General features: G+C 43.3%; 1 protein-coding gene across 5 annotated transcripts in view; it reads right to left on the bottom strand.

The window, feature by feature from the left end:
• Positions 1 to 16471, bottom strand: part of FARP2 (FERM, ARH/RhoGEF and pleckstrin domain protein 2) — an 83996-nt gene that overhangs the window by 11994 nt on the left and 55531 nt on the right. For all 5 annotated transcript variants that reach the window (XM_074590920.1, XM_074590918.1, XM_074590916.1 and 2 more), the window contains 5 exons: positions 12041 to 12219; positions 4083 to 4172; positions 2696 to 2829; positions 1610 to 1691; positions 352 to 589 (listed from right to left, as the gene is read on the bottom strand). In XM_074590920.1, the coding sequence (XP_074447021.1) occupies positions 352 to 589; positions 1610 to 1691; positions 2696 to 2829; positions 4083 to 4172; positions 12041 to 12219 (723 nt within the window). The remainder of the gene's footprint in view (positions 1 to 351; positions 590 to 1609; positions 1692 to 2695; positions 2830 to 4082; positions 4173 to 12040; positions 12220 to 16471) is intronic.

The following is a 16471-nucleotide window of genomic DNA, read 5'->3' on the forward strand; positions in this document are numbered from 1 at the left end:
AAAAAAAAGATAATTTTAAAATGTAAGCCGAACATTTTTATTTTTTTTTTAATTAAGCTGCCTCCTGCCAGTTTTCTGCTGTTGTACTTGGTGTACTCCGTTGTGGTTTTTTTTCATGATATTTAAATTACAGTATTCGCTAAGCAGTCGCTTTTTCAGCAATCTAAATTAAAGTTCCTGTCTGTTTCACAGAGCTGCATGCAAGTGTCAGAGGGGTCCTAAATGGAAAAAAGTGTTTACATCGCATTTGTAGATGTAATGTGTGTCTCCCCCAGGGTACGGGCAAAATTTTTTTTATGTACATGGGAATGTGTTTCTGCCTCGCATGTGAACGGCTGAGTGCTCACTCACTCCGGCAATCTGCAAAGTCTCGGTGCTCTGCTGTGTAGTGCTTGCAGAGCCTCCCCAGGATCAGCTTGTAGTGCATCAGTCTCTGAATCGGTTTGAGCAGAAACGTGTTGAGGGGCAGGTAGCAAACCTTCTGCAGCTCAAACTCCTTATAAACCATTTCCAGCTTCTTTAGACGTTTAGTTGCTTTCTCCAGTTCTGTCAGGACCTCATCATGTTTCTGCAGGTAACTGGTAAATTCCTGGTGAATCATATAAAAGATTATTCAGACCAAAGGCAATCAGTCTGCAACAGATTTCACAGCGAGTAAGAAAAAACATCCACTGCCTGCTCTGGCTTTATTTCTGACCACAAGTATATAATCCAAGACAGCATATACGATTCTATATTGTCATAAGCATTGACAAAACCAGCATTAACAACATTATTTAAATGTTGTTAATTTAAAAAAAAAAGTATTAAAAATAAAAGTATTTGTTTGCTTATCCTCTGTTCACTATTTCCTGCAGTCATGCTTCCATGTGCCTCTGATGAGAAGAGCTGGTAGCACCACCCATTAATGCTTCGCCATTCTACGACAATTCTTGTTGATTACTGACTTTTTTAGAACAGGCAGAAGGGAGCCGAGAGAGTTGTCTCATCTAGGGTTATCTAATTAAAGAAACTGGCAGGCAGCTCCCAACTGGGGTCGAAATAGGTGTCCATGCAGCACTCTGCCTGCCTGTGCCTGCTGGGAATGTCAAATGCAGAGAGTGCTGACACTTCTGCACTCCCGTTCAGGCCACTGGTTTTAACGGCATAATTACTCCACTACTACCACACAAAGCGTAACTGTCCCATGAAGGCACTCTATGCCACGTAAAAGTGACTTCATCTCAGAAGAAACTACTCTGCAGTTAAAAAATATTTGTGTTTTGGAACGAAACAACCTTATGAAATGGTGTCTCCATAGGGAAGAGTTTGAGTTGTGCAAATGTAGGAGAGACATTGAAGCTAATTAATTTTTCTTTGTCTTTTGCTGAATAACCAATAAACAAACAGCCTTTTCTCAAGGTAAATGTAGGTGCTTAAATAAGCAACACTGGTATAACACCTTGCTGTAAATATTTTATTATTTTTTTTTTAATTTGCTTATCAACAATAATTGTTTGCAAGTCACTCCAAGTTTACTGGAAATACTAAACCTTGAACTCTCATCCTTGACAAAAGGAAAAAATGGATCAACAATCTTGAGTTTCCATTATTTTAATCCTTTATCTACCTTTAGAGTACGCATATTCCTGAGCATGACATCTCCAATGCGTTGATAATCTCCTTTCACGTGAGCATTGGCTTTTCCTTCCCTGAAACACATATAAGGAGATGAAATAAGAAAGTGCAGTACATGGGAGATCAAGAAATTTCAGTTTCCTCTCTCCACTTTCCCCTGTACTTCAAGACAAAATCTTTAAGAAACACTTCCCAGGTATCTGTGTATTTTAAGGACTGCTTTAGTAAAATTAAGGGAAGCAGTACTAACATTAATGCCTCCTCCACCCATTTTTAGCCACTTGACATTCCCGTTTCACTGTTCGGATTGAAAACTTGGTACAATAAGTATGGAAGCTGCATAAAATAACAAACATAACGCCATGCTTAGAGAATGGAGAAAAGATTAGAAATGAATTGGTGTCAAAGTCCATTTTGGAGTTTAACCTCTCAGACTTCTCAATAAATGTCATAACATGATCCCATCTGAATTTATAATTTATTTTTGTTCGAACTTAGTTTCCATTAACCACCTCCTTTTCAATGGTAATTAGATTCTTGTACATTACATCTCAGGTCAGGAGAAAGTAATATAAAGGTTGAAAGACTAAAGACACTCTCTTTAAAATAAGTTGTGCTGCAAGACCTGAACTCTAATCTTAATTACCAAAAAGTGTTTCCTAGATTTTTCACCTGGAGATTCATTAACTGGAAGGTACTGAAAAACACACACATTATCTTTTTGATCTTGTGTTCCATCTCTTTTCTAAGCCTAGAGAGACAACACCAAGTTATATCACGGTTGGACTCCATGATCTTAAGGGTCTTTTCCATCCTAAATGATTCTGTGATTACAAAACCCTTGGTCTGGTTCATACTGCTACGGGATATTGCTTACAAGGCAGTGCTTGGAAAATGGGCTTTACAACATGTGTATGTGGTTATTTTTTTAAAACTATAATTTACTAGCATACTTTTTCCTTAATTCTATTTAAGCAGAAACACCAATTCAAATATAGATTAAGTACGGTTCTGATGGGAGGATGTAGGAAAAGGATCCCCCTGCTTGTTGCCCATGCCCCGCACTATTAACGCTTACCACAGCGATAGCCTTTGCTCAATCTCTTTCAGAAAGCCTCGATGAAACTCATAAATTGGGTCTATGTTAGAGAAGAGTAACGTCATCAGGCCCTCTGGCATAGCATTCTCCTTGATAACGGCGCTGCGAAACCACTGTCGGAAAAATCATAAGCTATGATAAATTCCTCTATTTGAGAAATTAATCGTTACCATAAAAACTTCTGCTCCTGCAGCAATGGGGGAGGAGAAAGTCTGTGCACAGGGAAACAGCAGGAAGGAAGGAGAAATATTTAGGGAAGATGTAATCTGGGAAAGATGAAAAGATGTAATTTCTTTCTTTGCCAAACATTACAAATACGAGGCTTATTATTGGTTCTGGTCACAAGCATGTTTCTTAATGCAATGATGAGATGGATGGTAACGGCTCTAAATTATAGTCAATTACCGAGTGGCTGCCACAGCTGATGATACACCATTGCTTGGACTTCAACGCAGATACAACTGCTCTTTCATAAAACTTGGAGCCCTGTGCGAGTTACTCAGTAGCTGGAGGCATCTGGTTGCATGTCACATGCTGCACTTTTTATCAGTTTCGTTTCCCCACTTTCTTGTCAGGGATGTGAACATTACAAAAATCCTCTGAGCTGCCAGATGTTCCCCCATCTTTTAAGGAAGTGGTGTAGGACGAATTTGAGTGAGATGGTGCTCACAGAGAACACCTCAGCAGAAGACATACAGCGTTAAGGGACTCAAACTTCTCTTCAGTGGAATTAAAACAATAGCTTATGGAAACACAACAGTCAGCATCCAAACCTGGAGTACATGAACAAAAAGCTCTTAAAGAAAATGAGTTGGAAACCCAAGCTGTCCTCCAAACAAGGACTCACTTGTCTACTCCGGGTGAAAGGAGGGGAAAAGGAGTGGAAAGAAAAAGCAGCAACAAAAAAAGAAAAAACTCCCCCAAACCCTATGGATTCTTAATACCCTTGGCAAATTTTCATCTGCTCTCATGATCTGAAGGCACAAAGAGAAAAGTTTCACAAGGAATACCACAGACGTGATGTCTAGACTATAAACAGAGCTGACAGCAATGACTATCATTGAAGCTGAATGCAAAACATTTTTAGGCTGTCCCTGTTCACATTTTTTAAAGAAAAAGTTTGCCTAAGACATCATAATGACATGTGATGTAGCTATCGGAGCTAACTATAGAAGCCCAGAGAAAATATCCGCTCTCCCAACATGAGGGCCTATAGACCAAGGAAAGTAACAGCTACATGGCTCATGGATTATGCTTTATCGTAGGACTTTCTTCTTCTGTTACCTGGAAGAAATTCCAAGTTTTTCCAAATTAACAATTACAAATCTGTTAAGAAAAAGCATGAAAGTAAGTTAAAACCCCTTACCACTGTAATAACCTCCAGGTCCTTTAAATACGTCCGTTCTGTAGCAAGAATCTCCTTTGCTATGAAGTATGCCTTGTCAGTTGGGTAGCGCTGAAAGAATACACAGTAATCATTAAGTATTAAAATATATATGTTCTATTTATTACTAAGCACAAGCTCAAACCTTACATGCGTTTCCCCTTGCTGTGTGCAAATGGAGCAGTTGATTACTAACAGGGCATCTCTGTTTTCAGTACCATATTCTCAAATACTGACTTTACTATAAAATACTATTTGTATTTCAAGATTATTAAAAAATTATGTCAATTATATGTTGAACTTCATATATCTGTGTGTGTATATATATACACACACACACACGAACCGCCATTTCAAAAATCAAGGGAGCACTTTACAAAAGTATAGAAACGGTTATTCCAAGTTTCTAGGTTTTAAATACTTCTCTAATCAAACCAAGTACAGCAGATTTGCATCACAGTCCTCTTCCAAAACTATTCTATTTCCACTTCCAGTTTTTACTCAAATCCTTTGAAGATCATATTAATTAGTTAAGAACACCCAAAAAATCAAACTACATCAGTTGTTGGCTGCATGGTTGCTCCAGGGCTGCTATTTAAAGAAAAGAGAAGACAGAACGGACATGGAAGCACAAAGGAATGAGAGAGAGATGTTCTGCAGCTGCAGTGAACAAAAATCGGTGTTAGCCTGAAAGCATACATTATTAAAAATTACACAGGTATTATTATGGAACTAATCACATTTCAAGCTAAAATGCTGCTTTGTCTCCTTAGCTCACTATGGTGTGCTGCAGTTTTGTGCCAAATCCTTGCCTGGTGACAATAAATTACATCAAACCCATTTGAGTTACGTCAAAATCTGGCCTCCATCTCTGTCCCTCCGGAGGGTAACACAGCTTTGAAAATTATTTCTCCCTTTTCCTTGTACATACCAAGTTAATAAAAAACCCTCTTTTGAGAGACACTTTGAGATGCCGTCAGCACGGCTGCTCAGAGCTTCTAAATCCTCCATCTCAATGTTGCTCGTGGAGGAGACATTTTCCTGGCTTCTCAGTAATATATCTATTGAGCCCATCTTGGCCACACGGAATCCCTGGAGGTGTGTATCCCCAAATAATTAATTTTGGGAAACTGTCCAGCCTCTTTGCAGTTGCCAGTTACTGTAGTCCCACACATCAGCCCCCTCCCCAGAGGAATCAGAGGACATACTTCAACATACATACTTCTGTTCCCTCCATAACCATCCTCTTAGCTTTAATGTACCTTCTCAGGTACATGGCGTCACGGAAAGTCTTACCTAATCTTGGCTGCAGGTATTTTTTATTTTTTCTTGGGCTCTTTACCTGACCGTAGCATCATAAACCCTCAAAATGCTGTTGAACCTCAGCGGGCATCCTTCCCAAACTGCCTCTTCCCAAAGGATACGACATCATTTTTCTGACCTCCCTGGAGACCGAGGTGACACAGCTCTTACCTCACTTACCAGCTTCCTCCTGCGGCTCGTACCTGCCCTGAAACACCCTGTTTATAAACCAATGGAACAACGCATGCCAGCTGGACTACAACTTCAGCAGTCTCTTACATGATATGAGAATTACTGCTAAGAGGTATGTTTTTAGTGTAACACAGCTTTGTGTACACCTCCTCCTGGGCTCTGCACAGGATACTATAGTGCACAATGCCCTTGAGGAACTAACTTCCGTGGAAAAAAATAGAGTTGCCCAAGGCAAAACAAAGCTGGGTTATGGAATCAACCACAGGCTCCAACAACACGAGATCACAGGGAGCCTCATCTCTGTAGCCATGGCAGAGGTGGCCCTGCTGCGAGCTCTGCACAGTGTCACCGCACACATGCGCGTCCGCTGGCTTCATCCCTCTCCTCAGCATCGCCTCTCTGCTCTGGGGATGCCCTGGCAGCCTCCCAGCTCACTGGACCCTCCACCATCTCATACCCATTTAAACAGTTGCTTAAAGAGCTACCCTCAAGCGATATATACCATCTGGTGTATTCATGAGAACTCTGGAAAGGACCCTGTCTGTCCCCAGTTCACACCTTGTGCTTTGATCCTCACCCGAGTGCTTTTTCCCCACTCTTGAAAATATTTTTCTGGATTGTTTCTTCCTTAAAAACTTACACAGCACGAACGTGTGTGAAAACACACTGTGCCCGCAACTTCGATCTTTTCCTAGCCTGCATGGATTACCTTTTTCATGACCTTTGAGCACTTCTGCAGGTTCCCACTTTATTCTCCAGCTGACTGCGTGCTAGCTCAAGGCACAGATGCTGCTTTTCATTTCCCAAGCATCTTCATAGAATAGAATCATAGAATGGTTAGGTTGGAAGGCACCTTAAACATCATCTCGTTCCATCCCCCTGCCTTGGGCAGAGACACCTCCCACCAGACCAGGTTATTCAAGGCCCCATCCAGCCTGGTCTTCAATGTCTCCAGGGATGGGGCAGCCACAGCTTCTCTGGGGAACCTGGACCAGGGGCTCACTACCCTCACAGTAAAGAATTTCTTCCTAATATCTAATATAAATCTCCCCTCTTTCAGTTTAAAACCGTTACTCTGTGTCCTATCGCTACACTCCATGATAAAGAGTCCCTCCCCACCCTTTCTGTAGGCCCCCTTGAGGTACTGGAAGGCCACTATAAGGTCTCCCCAGAGCCTTCTCTTCTCCAGGCTGCACAACCCCAACTCTCTCAGCCTGTCCTCATAGCAGAGGGGCTCCAGCCCTCTGATCACCTTCGTGGCCCTCTGCTGGACCTGCTCCAACAGGTCCATGTCCTTCTTGTGCTGAGGACTCCAGAGCTGGATGCAGTACTCCAGGTGGGATCTCACCAGAGCAGAGTAGAGGGTCAGAATCCCCTCCCTCACCCCGCTGGCCATGCTTCTTTTGATGCAGCCCAGGATGTGGTTGGCTTTCTGGGCTGCAAGCACGTATTGCCAGCTCATGTTAAGCTTCTTGTCCACCAGCACCCCCAAAAGTCCTTCTCCTCAGGCCTGCCCTCTTCTCCTTTCTCCCTCCTCACTGCACCATCACTTTCTGTTTACACTCTGAAGTTCTTGTTGCTTTCCAAATTGCTCCCTGCTGAAATTTAGTGCCCTTAATTTTCTTTTTTGTGGTCTTACACCAGTCCTAACTGATTCCCCTTGTGCTGAGTCCTGTCAGCAGCTGCTAGGCAGACACTGTACCAGAAGCACTGAAAAGTGGTATGGCTGTCCCTGTGCACAAGGGGCTCTGCCAAACACCTTCACTACTGGTCAGGCACTATAAGATGAAAGAAAATCAGTTCATGCCTGAAAAAAATAAATACAAAAACTCTCTGAGGAGGCAGTCTGCTTCAAAAGTCCAAAGAAAACATTCCTACAACCATAGCAGGCATCAAGGCAAATATCCCCACTTGGATAATCTAGTATTTCACTGAATTATGTACACACAATCCCACCTGGAAACCTTCAAACACTCAATAGATGCAATACCACCAGCTCATGTCGAGTGAAGAGCTCTACTCTGAACTTATAAAGGCCAAAGATAAAGGACTATGAGACTAAAAGAGTTTCCTGCCTACCTTGCACCTAGATCACAGTGTCACAAAACTATCAAGTCTGGAAATAAACAAATAAATAATACTTCCATGCACACAAAAACGCGTAACTTCTCACACCGAAGACCAGACTTCGGCAGTGTTAAAAATAACTCTGGGTGGAGGGAACTCACCAAAAAAGCCCAGCTTCTATGCTCTTTTAAAGTGGGTTGCTACAACCAACCTCCATTAGAAAAGGAACCAGGGGAAATCTGCCAGTAAGATGGAAGAAAAACAGAGTGACTCAAAAAAAGCAAAGTAACAAGAAAACTCAGGTTTCTCAAGGTTTCAGTACAGCAACATCAGCATCACAGCAGCATGGAGTGGAAAGTACACACTGAAAGAGCTGAAGAGCTTGCTGAAGAGTTTACATACAAATGCCCTGATTAAGCAGGTGAAATTACAGCAGGATCAGTGCGCTTAAAATCAGAACTCTATTAACAGTGATACTGTAAGGTTACATTTTTCTTGTACAGTAAAGCTGTAAAACTGCTGTGAAATTTTACTTGGTTAAATTTAAATAATTTAACATTGGTTTCTGCCTGGGTTTGTTTCACTTAAACTACTGTCTTTGAATGGGCATCAAAGCCTTGGAAGTCTCAGAAGTTGGCCAAGCTTAAGACCAATTACAATAAAAGAGTTCCCTTCCAGGATTCTCACTTTTACAAATTAGTTTCAGCCTGAAAGAGAACTCAAGCTGCTTAAGTATCAGACGTCGCAGAATGAGGCAGAAAGGACTGGGCTTCAGCGTTTAGGACAGACAATGCAGTCACTGCTCGTTACTTCCAGGCTATGCTATCCCTGTTATAAGGACAGATGAGAGGAAGCATTTAAAAAAAAAAAAAAATCTGTTAAAAACTAACAGTAGACTGATCTGTCAAAGCTATAAACTCATAATGCCAGCCCACAGTATAACTGAGACTTCAAGCTTAGCCTTCTCTAGTACAGAGTATGTTGTTTGTATCTGGACATACTTTGTGATGCTCTGTGCATTACGTACTGAGCTATGTCCATATAGACAAATCACTGAAGCTTTTCCAAATCTTCACAGTACTGGCTGGCCTTGCCCATGCCCTGTCCTACATCCACTCAACAACATGGCACAAAAGGCCCCATTTTATGGCCCTTGGCACTCCTATCTCCAAAAGTCTAAATGAGACAGCAAGGCTGAAAGTTGGGGGGAAGGCGGGTGGAAACAACACACAGAGATTTATCCCAACTCCCAGTTATTGGCTAAACTTTCCTCTGTCCTGCAAGCACACACTCATACCACGTCTGCACTATGGGTGGTTCTTAACAGCATTGCACGATCTGGCTCAGTTATTTGGAGTCTCCAGGAGAAGAGTGCCTGGATGATTGTCCCGCTGAGAGCTGCTTGTGTCTCTCATGTTGCAGCACGTAGCTCCACTGAGCTGCACCGCAGGCCTCAGAAAGGTCCCTTAGCATCTGGGAGCAATCACGGGAGAAGTGAGTTTCGGAAGCACTAAATCTGAGTAGCACCTTTGCCCATGGTGAGATTTTTGTATGTTCCCTGAGCAGCTGAGAGTATACAGAGCAGAGATCTCTGGATCACCAACTGAGATAAAACAAGAATGAGCAAGCTTGCCCCTCCTGGCACCAAGAAGCACCCAAAGACACGGGGAAGCAAACAGCATAGGCCCATGACCTTCTTTTCTGAAGATCCTGACAGAGGTGAGACAACCAGAACACTGGATGGGGCGAGCAGAGGACCAGGAGTAAAGAGCACACAAGGTGGTTTCTTCTTTGAGGCTGCACAGAAAACCAGATTACAGTGTGGCCACTGAATCCATAAGGAATGGAGTTTGGATGATGGAGCCTTCCTTGCACTGTAATGGAAGGTTCTGGATCCTTCTCAAGTATTGAAGAGTCAACAAACCTGGCTGCTCACTCTCTCTCTCTGCAAGCAGGCAAGGCAAAGCAGCTTGCAAAAAAATGGTCACAGAAGTTCACTGTTACGTGGACTTCTCTATCTTACCAGGAGAAATGCAGCGTACTGTGGAGCGCAGTTTGTCAGATAATATAAATACCATGCCCTACAAAGGCAAAGTCTGGTAATTTGTTATCCACATCTGAAAACGAATGCACGTGCCAACATATGTATACGCACACGCTCATTTATTTCTCCTGAGTGCATCTAAATGCTTAGAGTCACTGCTTAAGAAAGAGGAGCTGGCTGGATTAGAAGATTTCAAGAGGTCCCTTCCAACCTCAATGATTCTGCGGCTGCAGATTCTTGTTATTGCTAGCAACCACTGTGAAAGCCTGGTAACGTGGTGCAGTGTGGATAAAAAAGAAACCCTGAATCACACACTGACATCCAGCCATCTCTGTCATTTTGAAAAACTGCGGAGGCACATGAAGCCACTGCTTACCAAAGCACATGATCAGATGTCAGTATGAAGCAGTACGTCAGCTTTGCCACACAGACCAGAGGAGGCTTTCTGCACGGAGTACGTAAGACTCTGGAGAAGCTCCTGGGAGACCTTGGTGAGAATTTGTGGACTACCACCACTTATTTCTGTCACAAAGGCTCTGCAGCATTCCAGTGTGCAAGAGGCTATGGATATAGACAATGCACGGCAGCAGAGAGGCCTTGCTCAGTGGTGCCGAATCACAGAGTGAGGAGCTGAAGTTCACGTCTCAAGGACTAAAGGTGGAATCGCCTCCAGAACAAAAACATTTTATAATTAGGATTACCTGAGAAAGCAAGGGTGAAAGCTAAGCTCTACATGGGGGTGAAGAAATTCCCACATCATAAAACATGAACTTCTCTCAACTTTGCAGCTTTCTGCGGTGATGTTGGGGAGTTCCCAGTTAAGGTGACCAGTGCTTACCAGTGGAAAGAACGGAAAGCAGCCTAGGCTAAAGATCAGCATCTAGACATAAGCACATGTTGAAGAGCTACAGTTGTTCCTGCTTTGAGACTTGTTGCACCCACAAAAGCCATTTTTTGCGTCCCTCTTTACAGAAAGCAATCCCCAAGCTTCCACAAGGCCACCGCATTGTCCACCTCTCACCAGACAGAAGATTCAGCCATGGCGAAGGCAGCTCCAGTGATCCAGCCAGCCCTGCTGGACAAGCCCATGACTGACTGGGTGTGAGAGGATGCACTGTGATGCCTGCTGCTGAGAAAGCTGAAGTTGAGGTCAAGTACTCTACAGTGTGAGAGGCAACACCTCAGGACCACTCTAAAGGTCCTGTGATGATTAGAAAGAATAGCTTGGAGAACCAACATACCGTGAGATAGACCAAAGGGACTGTGGCAACACTGCATGGGAAGTAAGGAACGGAAGAAGAATGCATCTTGCATATTAAAAAATGTGAGCTCTGTGCTATTCTCTACACTGGTAAATGAAATTATTCTAGAACCCGTTTTTATTAGTGACACGCAGCACTTTGCACAGACAGCACAGTCCAATGAGTTGACATGGGTTAAACGTGACAGCGTTCAATAAAGGCAAGGCCAGGTCCAACATCACTATGTGACACAATTTTTCATACTGAATGAGCCAAAGGCAACTGATTTCCAGAATCGATGGCCACCTCCCCCACCAGCCTTTCAGTGTTCCACCCTGGCAAGAATCTCCTTGAACAGTTCACTTGCTTTGGAGTGTCCTTTCAACAGTCTCAGCACAAAGACAAGGGTTTTTTACTTTCTAAGGTAATAGTTACAGCCCAAAAGGCGCCAAGTGTACTGCTACAGTTTTACATCAAATAAATATCAACTGTTTCCCCCAAACAGCCCATCTCAGGAAGCCACATCTCTTAGAACATCTCAAGTTGGAAGGGACCCATAAGGATCATCGAGTCCAACTCCCTGCTCCTTGCAGGACTGCCTAACACTGAAGCATACAACTAAGGGCGTCTTCCAGACGTCCCCTGAGGCTTAGTGCCATGACCACTTCCCTGGGGAGCCTGTTTCAGGGGCTGACCATCCTCCCAATGAAGAGGTGATGAATGAAGAGCCTTTTCCTAATGTCCAGTCTGAACTCATTTCCATTCTGGCGTATAAAAGGCAGATTTTGAGCACAGCTCCATGCCGTGCTGGGGCCCTTGGCAGGGGTTCCTGCAAAAACAGCAGGAGGTGATCCCATCAGCAGACGCCAAGACGACCCCTATGCGAAGAGGACAGTGAGGACTCCTGCCACAACAGGGAGACACACAGACCTGACCGAACCTGCAGCACTGGAGATTTTAACACTAACCACCAAATACATCTGTTCTACACAAAATATAACGCAATCAGTATTCACTGACAAGCAAGCACAACTCCTCACCTGAAACCATCACTTTTCTCATTACGTAAATTCCCAGTGGTGTCATTATCTTACCTTACGCTTCATTTCATCATCCTCTTCCACCCTGGCACCGCCAGCATCACTGAGGACAGGACTCAGAAGAGGAGATGAACCCTGGCCAGCTGCGTTCAAGTTCATCTGAAATGTTGGATTCAAGCCCAGGGGACTCTTCAGCATGAGGGAAGAGAGCTGAGGATGGTCCACTGGGAGGCCTGGGTGGGAAGAGAACGAGAAGATGGAGTGGAAAAGGAGAAAAACTAGTTTCAAAGATAGTGCATCTAAGACAATTACCTACTGTTAATGTAAACCGTAGCTGCAATCTCACAGTATTAAAAAAAAGGCAAAACAAACAAAAAAAAGGCATATACATCCGAAGACTTAAGTGCCCATCTCATAGCAGAGTGTTCCTCACAGCTCTCACATGACAATGCAGTAAGGACAGACACCTTTACAACTGCATTTAAGGGAAAGGATAAATTGTTTAGTGCCTAGGAAAAAGTGCTCAGTCCCACCGGATTTTGTCAAGAAGCAGCAGGGTTCACAACACAGGCTCATACTGCAGTAACAAGAATGCAGCATTTTTCCTTTTAAAGGTTAAGAATTATTTTTCATCCCAGGGAGAAGATAGGACAGATCATTCCGCTACTCCCCACTCCAGAAGATAAAGCTCATTAAAAATACATTCAGAAATCAGGGAATCTCCAAAATTGTACCAATGGGAGAGGAAAACACATTGCTATACAAAAAGGGAGCATGCAAGAGATTTCATTCCTGGCTCTTCTAAGTATACAAATAAAATAATCTACCGATCTCAAAGGAAAATTATTTTGCAGCACTGAGCATTAATTTGATGGACACAGTCCTCCTACACAGCAAAACCTGTCTGAAGCAGGAGTAGCGTGCACTGCTTTGCTTTAGGTTATTAATTGTCAATCTTACTTCTATATTATTATTTAATTTCTAGACCCTTTAGAGATTTCTGACAGATAAGGCACCATTACAGTGAATTGAAGCCTACGACTGGTAGCTGCTCTCCTTCTTCTGCAGTCCCCTTAGCAACAGCAGGCAGACACCCCTCAGGGCTTCACAGTGAAAACAACGGCTCAAGATCTGCTTTTTGGGACCAAACGAAGGCAACAGACACTCCAATTACTCACGCTATGCCCACAGATCTCCTAACTGACCTCGCCAACTGTTTTTTTTTTTCTGCTCTTCCCTGCGATAAATAGACAAGCTTCATCAGATCAGGCAACTGAACGGGTACCAAGCACTTCAGTATCTATTGTTTTCACCGCGCCGCTCAAACCCTCAGCCACGCTTGCAACCCTCCCCAAGCATGATCTGGCGTGCATGAGAGGCAGAGAGCAAGGGCTAAATCACCTGACCGAAGGCAAACAGAAAAATCAACAGCGAAGCCAAAAATGCCAACTCATCATTTCCCACATTACTTCAAAATGATCCCAAAAGGCTTTAAAAAAAAAAAAAAATCAGCTGCTGTAGGTATCTAGTGTGTCTCGACACAGACACAGGACACCCGTGCTGGAGGAGCCAGGAGCTTTGGACTCAGTCCTGGCAGGAGCAGCCGCTGCTCTCCTGCTCAGGAAGCAAAACCCCTGGAAGGCGCCGGCAGCGTGACAATGGCGCGGGAGCCCAGGCGGGTGTTTTCACATTGACAAATGCAGGAAGCTAAACAGTGCTGCACTCCGTCACCTGGAAGAGATTCAGATCATCGAGGCTGCGGAGTTAACTATTAATACACTAGTCAAGCAGAGTCATTCCGGAGCAGATTTTTGTTTCTGCCTGAGCATTTTCTTCATTCCCACTGCTTTTAATATTAGCACAGGAAGGCAACAACATCTGGCATTTGTTTCACCTATACTGGGACAGGAGTTTATTGGAAGTTTGCTTCTACGTGTACAGGAGGCTGAAATGACGGCTTAAAAATACATAAGCTGCAAGTTTACAGGCGTGAGGAGCTTCTTTAAATTCTCGGAATTTAACACAATGTAGCTACATGTTCCAGAATGTGTAACTTGAATTGCTTCTGGACAGACCTAATGTTCAGATACAAGGGGAACAGAAAGGATGTAATTTGCTCCAAACTCCGCTGCCTGCCTACGGCAACGGAGTCGTTCTAGTTTTTATCACCTCCAACAGAACAAGCTGGCTGTTAAATTCATTTCAAACACTTGCTCGTTTTTGTATGTGGCAGCAAGAACCCCACTGCCCAAAGCTGGAGTGACTGAGGAAAACGAGAGGCACGTTCAGCTCCTCCAGAAGCCCCGATGCAGAAGCACAGGGCATCCCCACTGCCCGAGCCTGGGAGGGGGCAACCTACGGCCGCAAACACCCCGCAGTTCTGCGGGGCAGGAGCGCCCTTCCCCAGCACGCCCATACAGGAGGACACCCTGCAGCCTGCTCTTTGTTCCGGCAGGATGAAAGCCATAAAGAATTCAGGAAGGAGCTGCTACAGCTGCAACTGGTAATGGGCTGTCAACTTAAACGGCAAATTCTGCAAGGGGACTTTCCGTGGTTCATGTGACTTCCAAAATACGCTTTTTCGAGAAAGGACTCTAAAATGTCGTGCAGCAGCTCGGGCTAGCTTTGTTGCTAACATTTGTTTAAATGTTTGCTATAAACTCAATATGATGGCGTATCTTGGCAGATGATGTTACAAGCATGCAATGAAATTTTCATTCTCATAATCCAATGGTATTTCTCCACTAGAGCAGCAAGAGGGGAGCTTGCAGTCAAACAGGGAAGATGTACAGCGATCCTCCATTCTCCAGAGGGAAGGATGGTAAAGGAAGAATCCATGTCCCAGCTGGAGCAAGACTTGCTGCCTTCCACAGCTGTTCAACATAGAAAATTCCTAATTAAGTAGAAGTATTGGTGCAAAGATCAGAATGCGTGAATGATTTCCTCGACATCACACCCTGGTGCACTGAGGTCTTTCCTGCCCCGCGGGCACCAGCATCCTCCAGGTATATTAAAAGGGATGTTTCCATGTTTCAACACTCTGCATGAAGTGGAAATTCATCCTCTACATGTAAGTCCTAACACAAACAACCGAAACTGGGAGGCCTCGCGGTAAGCAGGAGTCAGAGTGTCCATGCAATGACACCGGTATTCAGCGATGTAAACCAGACCCTCGCAGACATGGCTGCATTCTGTGCGTGACCAATTTCTGCTTTCACATCACACGCAAATGCACTTAACTCAATGCAAAAATCAAAAAACGTGACAGTTCGGTGTAACTCTGCATATTCAAAGATCTTTAAGAATACTAATACTTCTTATGTAGCTATAACCACGTATCCACGTATAACCACAGCAAACAAAACAACAGTTTCATAAAAAGACCAGCATGCTAATAATTGAAAAAAATAATAAATCAAGTCTAACAGTAAAAAATTGCAAAAGCACTGTAGTTTGCATGAACACAGCTATGGACTTCCGCGAGGATGCTAACCTTATCTTTCACAGCTACTGTATAATATTCTCAATTTGGTTTATCATTGTTTATGCTGCCTCTTCTTTTGTCCAGGCATAAAAATGTGAAAGCCTCCAGCTAATATATGAAACTATGATTTAATGAAAACGTTTGTCCACACTACATTCTACTGAGAGGATCTTCAGTGTATACAGACGTGAAGGTTCATACTCAAATTTGAAAAAGAAGTATGTTTAGAATGAGAAGTTCATTATGGGATCACAGACCAACCTTCAGCCAGCTGCTACAGCTGGCCTGCTGCTGTACCATGACCTTACCTTGTATTTTCTTCAAGAGTACTCAAATCCCATTCCTCTCACTGACAATATTACAGTTAACATACAGTTGGTTTTTTGGGTGCCTTTTTTTTTTTTTCCCCTCAATACATCTATTTAGTGTCCTATATCCAAAATCTATTCTTATTTGCCTTGCTAATGGAAATACAGCAGAGATCTTCTCTACCCTTGTCAGGCATTTCACAGGGAATACTCTTCTTTACCACTTGCAAACTTCAGAGGTGTGGGTAGTGAAAGAAAATTTTGGAAAACTATCACCCGACGTCAATCAGCAACGCCAGAGAAAGCAAGGAAGAAAGCACAAAGCAGCCAGGTTTTAACTCTGACATGTCATTTACTACGTTAGCATAAACCAGTTTTGGTCCCACATTAGGAACAGCAGCAGGCGACATGCTAGGGAGATGAAACCACCTCCCCGATCAAGCTATGAGAGTAAAAAGGAACTGATACATGAAATATTACAACTATTTTCTGCAAAAAGAAAAAAATGAGTAAGAGGAGTACAACCTGCTAGATTACTTTCTTAACCGCAGCACTAAATTCTATCATTTGAACCATCAGGAGCCTCTAAATTTCTGTTGTCTGAAATCAGTTGTGCGATGCCTTTACTGTGATAAACTACTAGAAGATGTCCATATATATGTGTGTATATATATGTACATACACACACTAAGA

Source organism: Larus michahellis, chromosome 6 (assembly GCF_964199755.1).
Source record: "Larus michahellis chromosome 6, bLarMic1.1, whole genome shotgun sequence".
Classification (NCBI taxonomy): Eukaryota; Metazoa; Chordata; class Aves; order Charadriiformes; family Laridae; genus Larus; species Larus michahellis.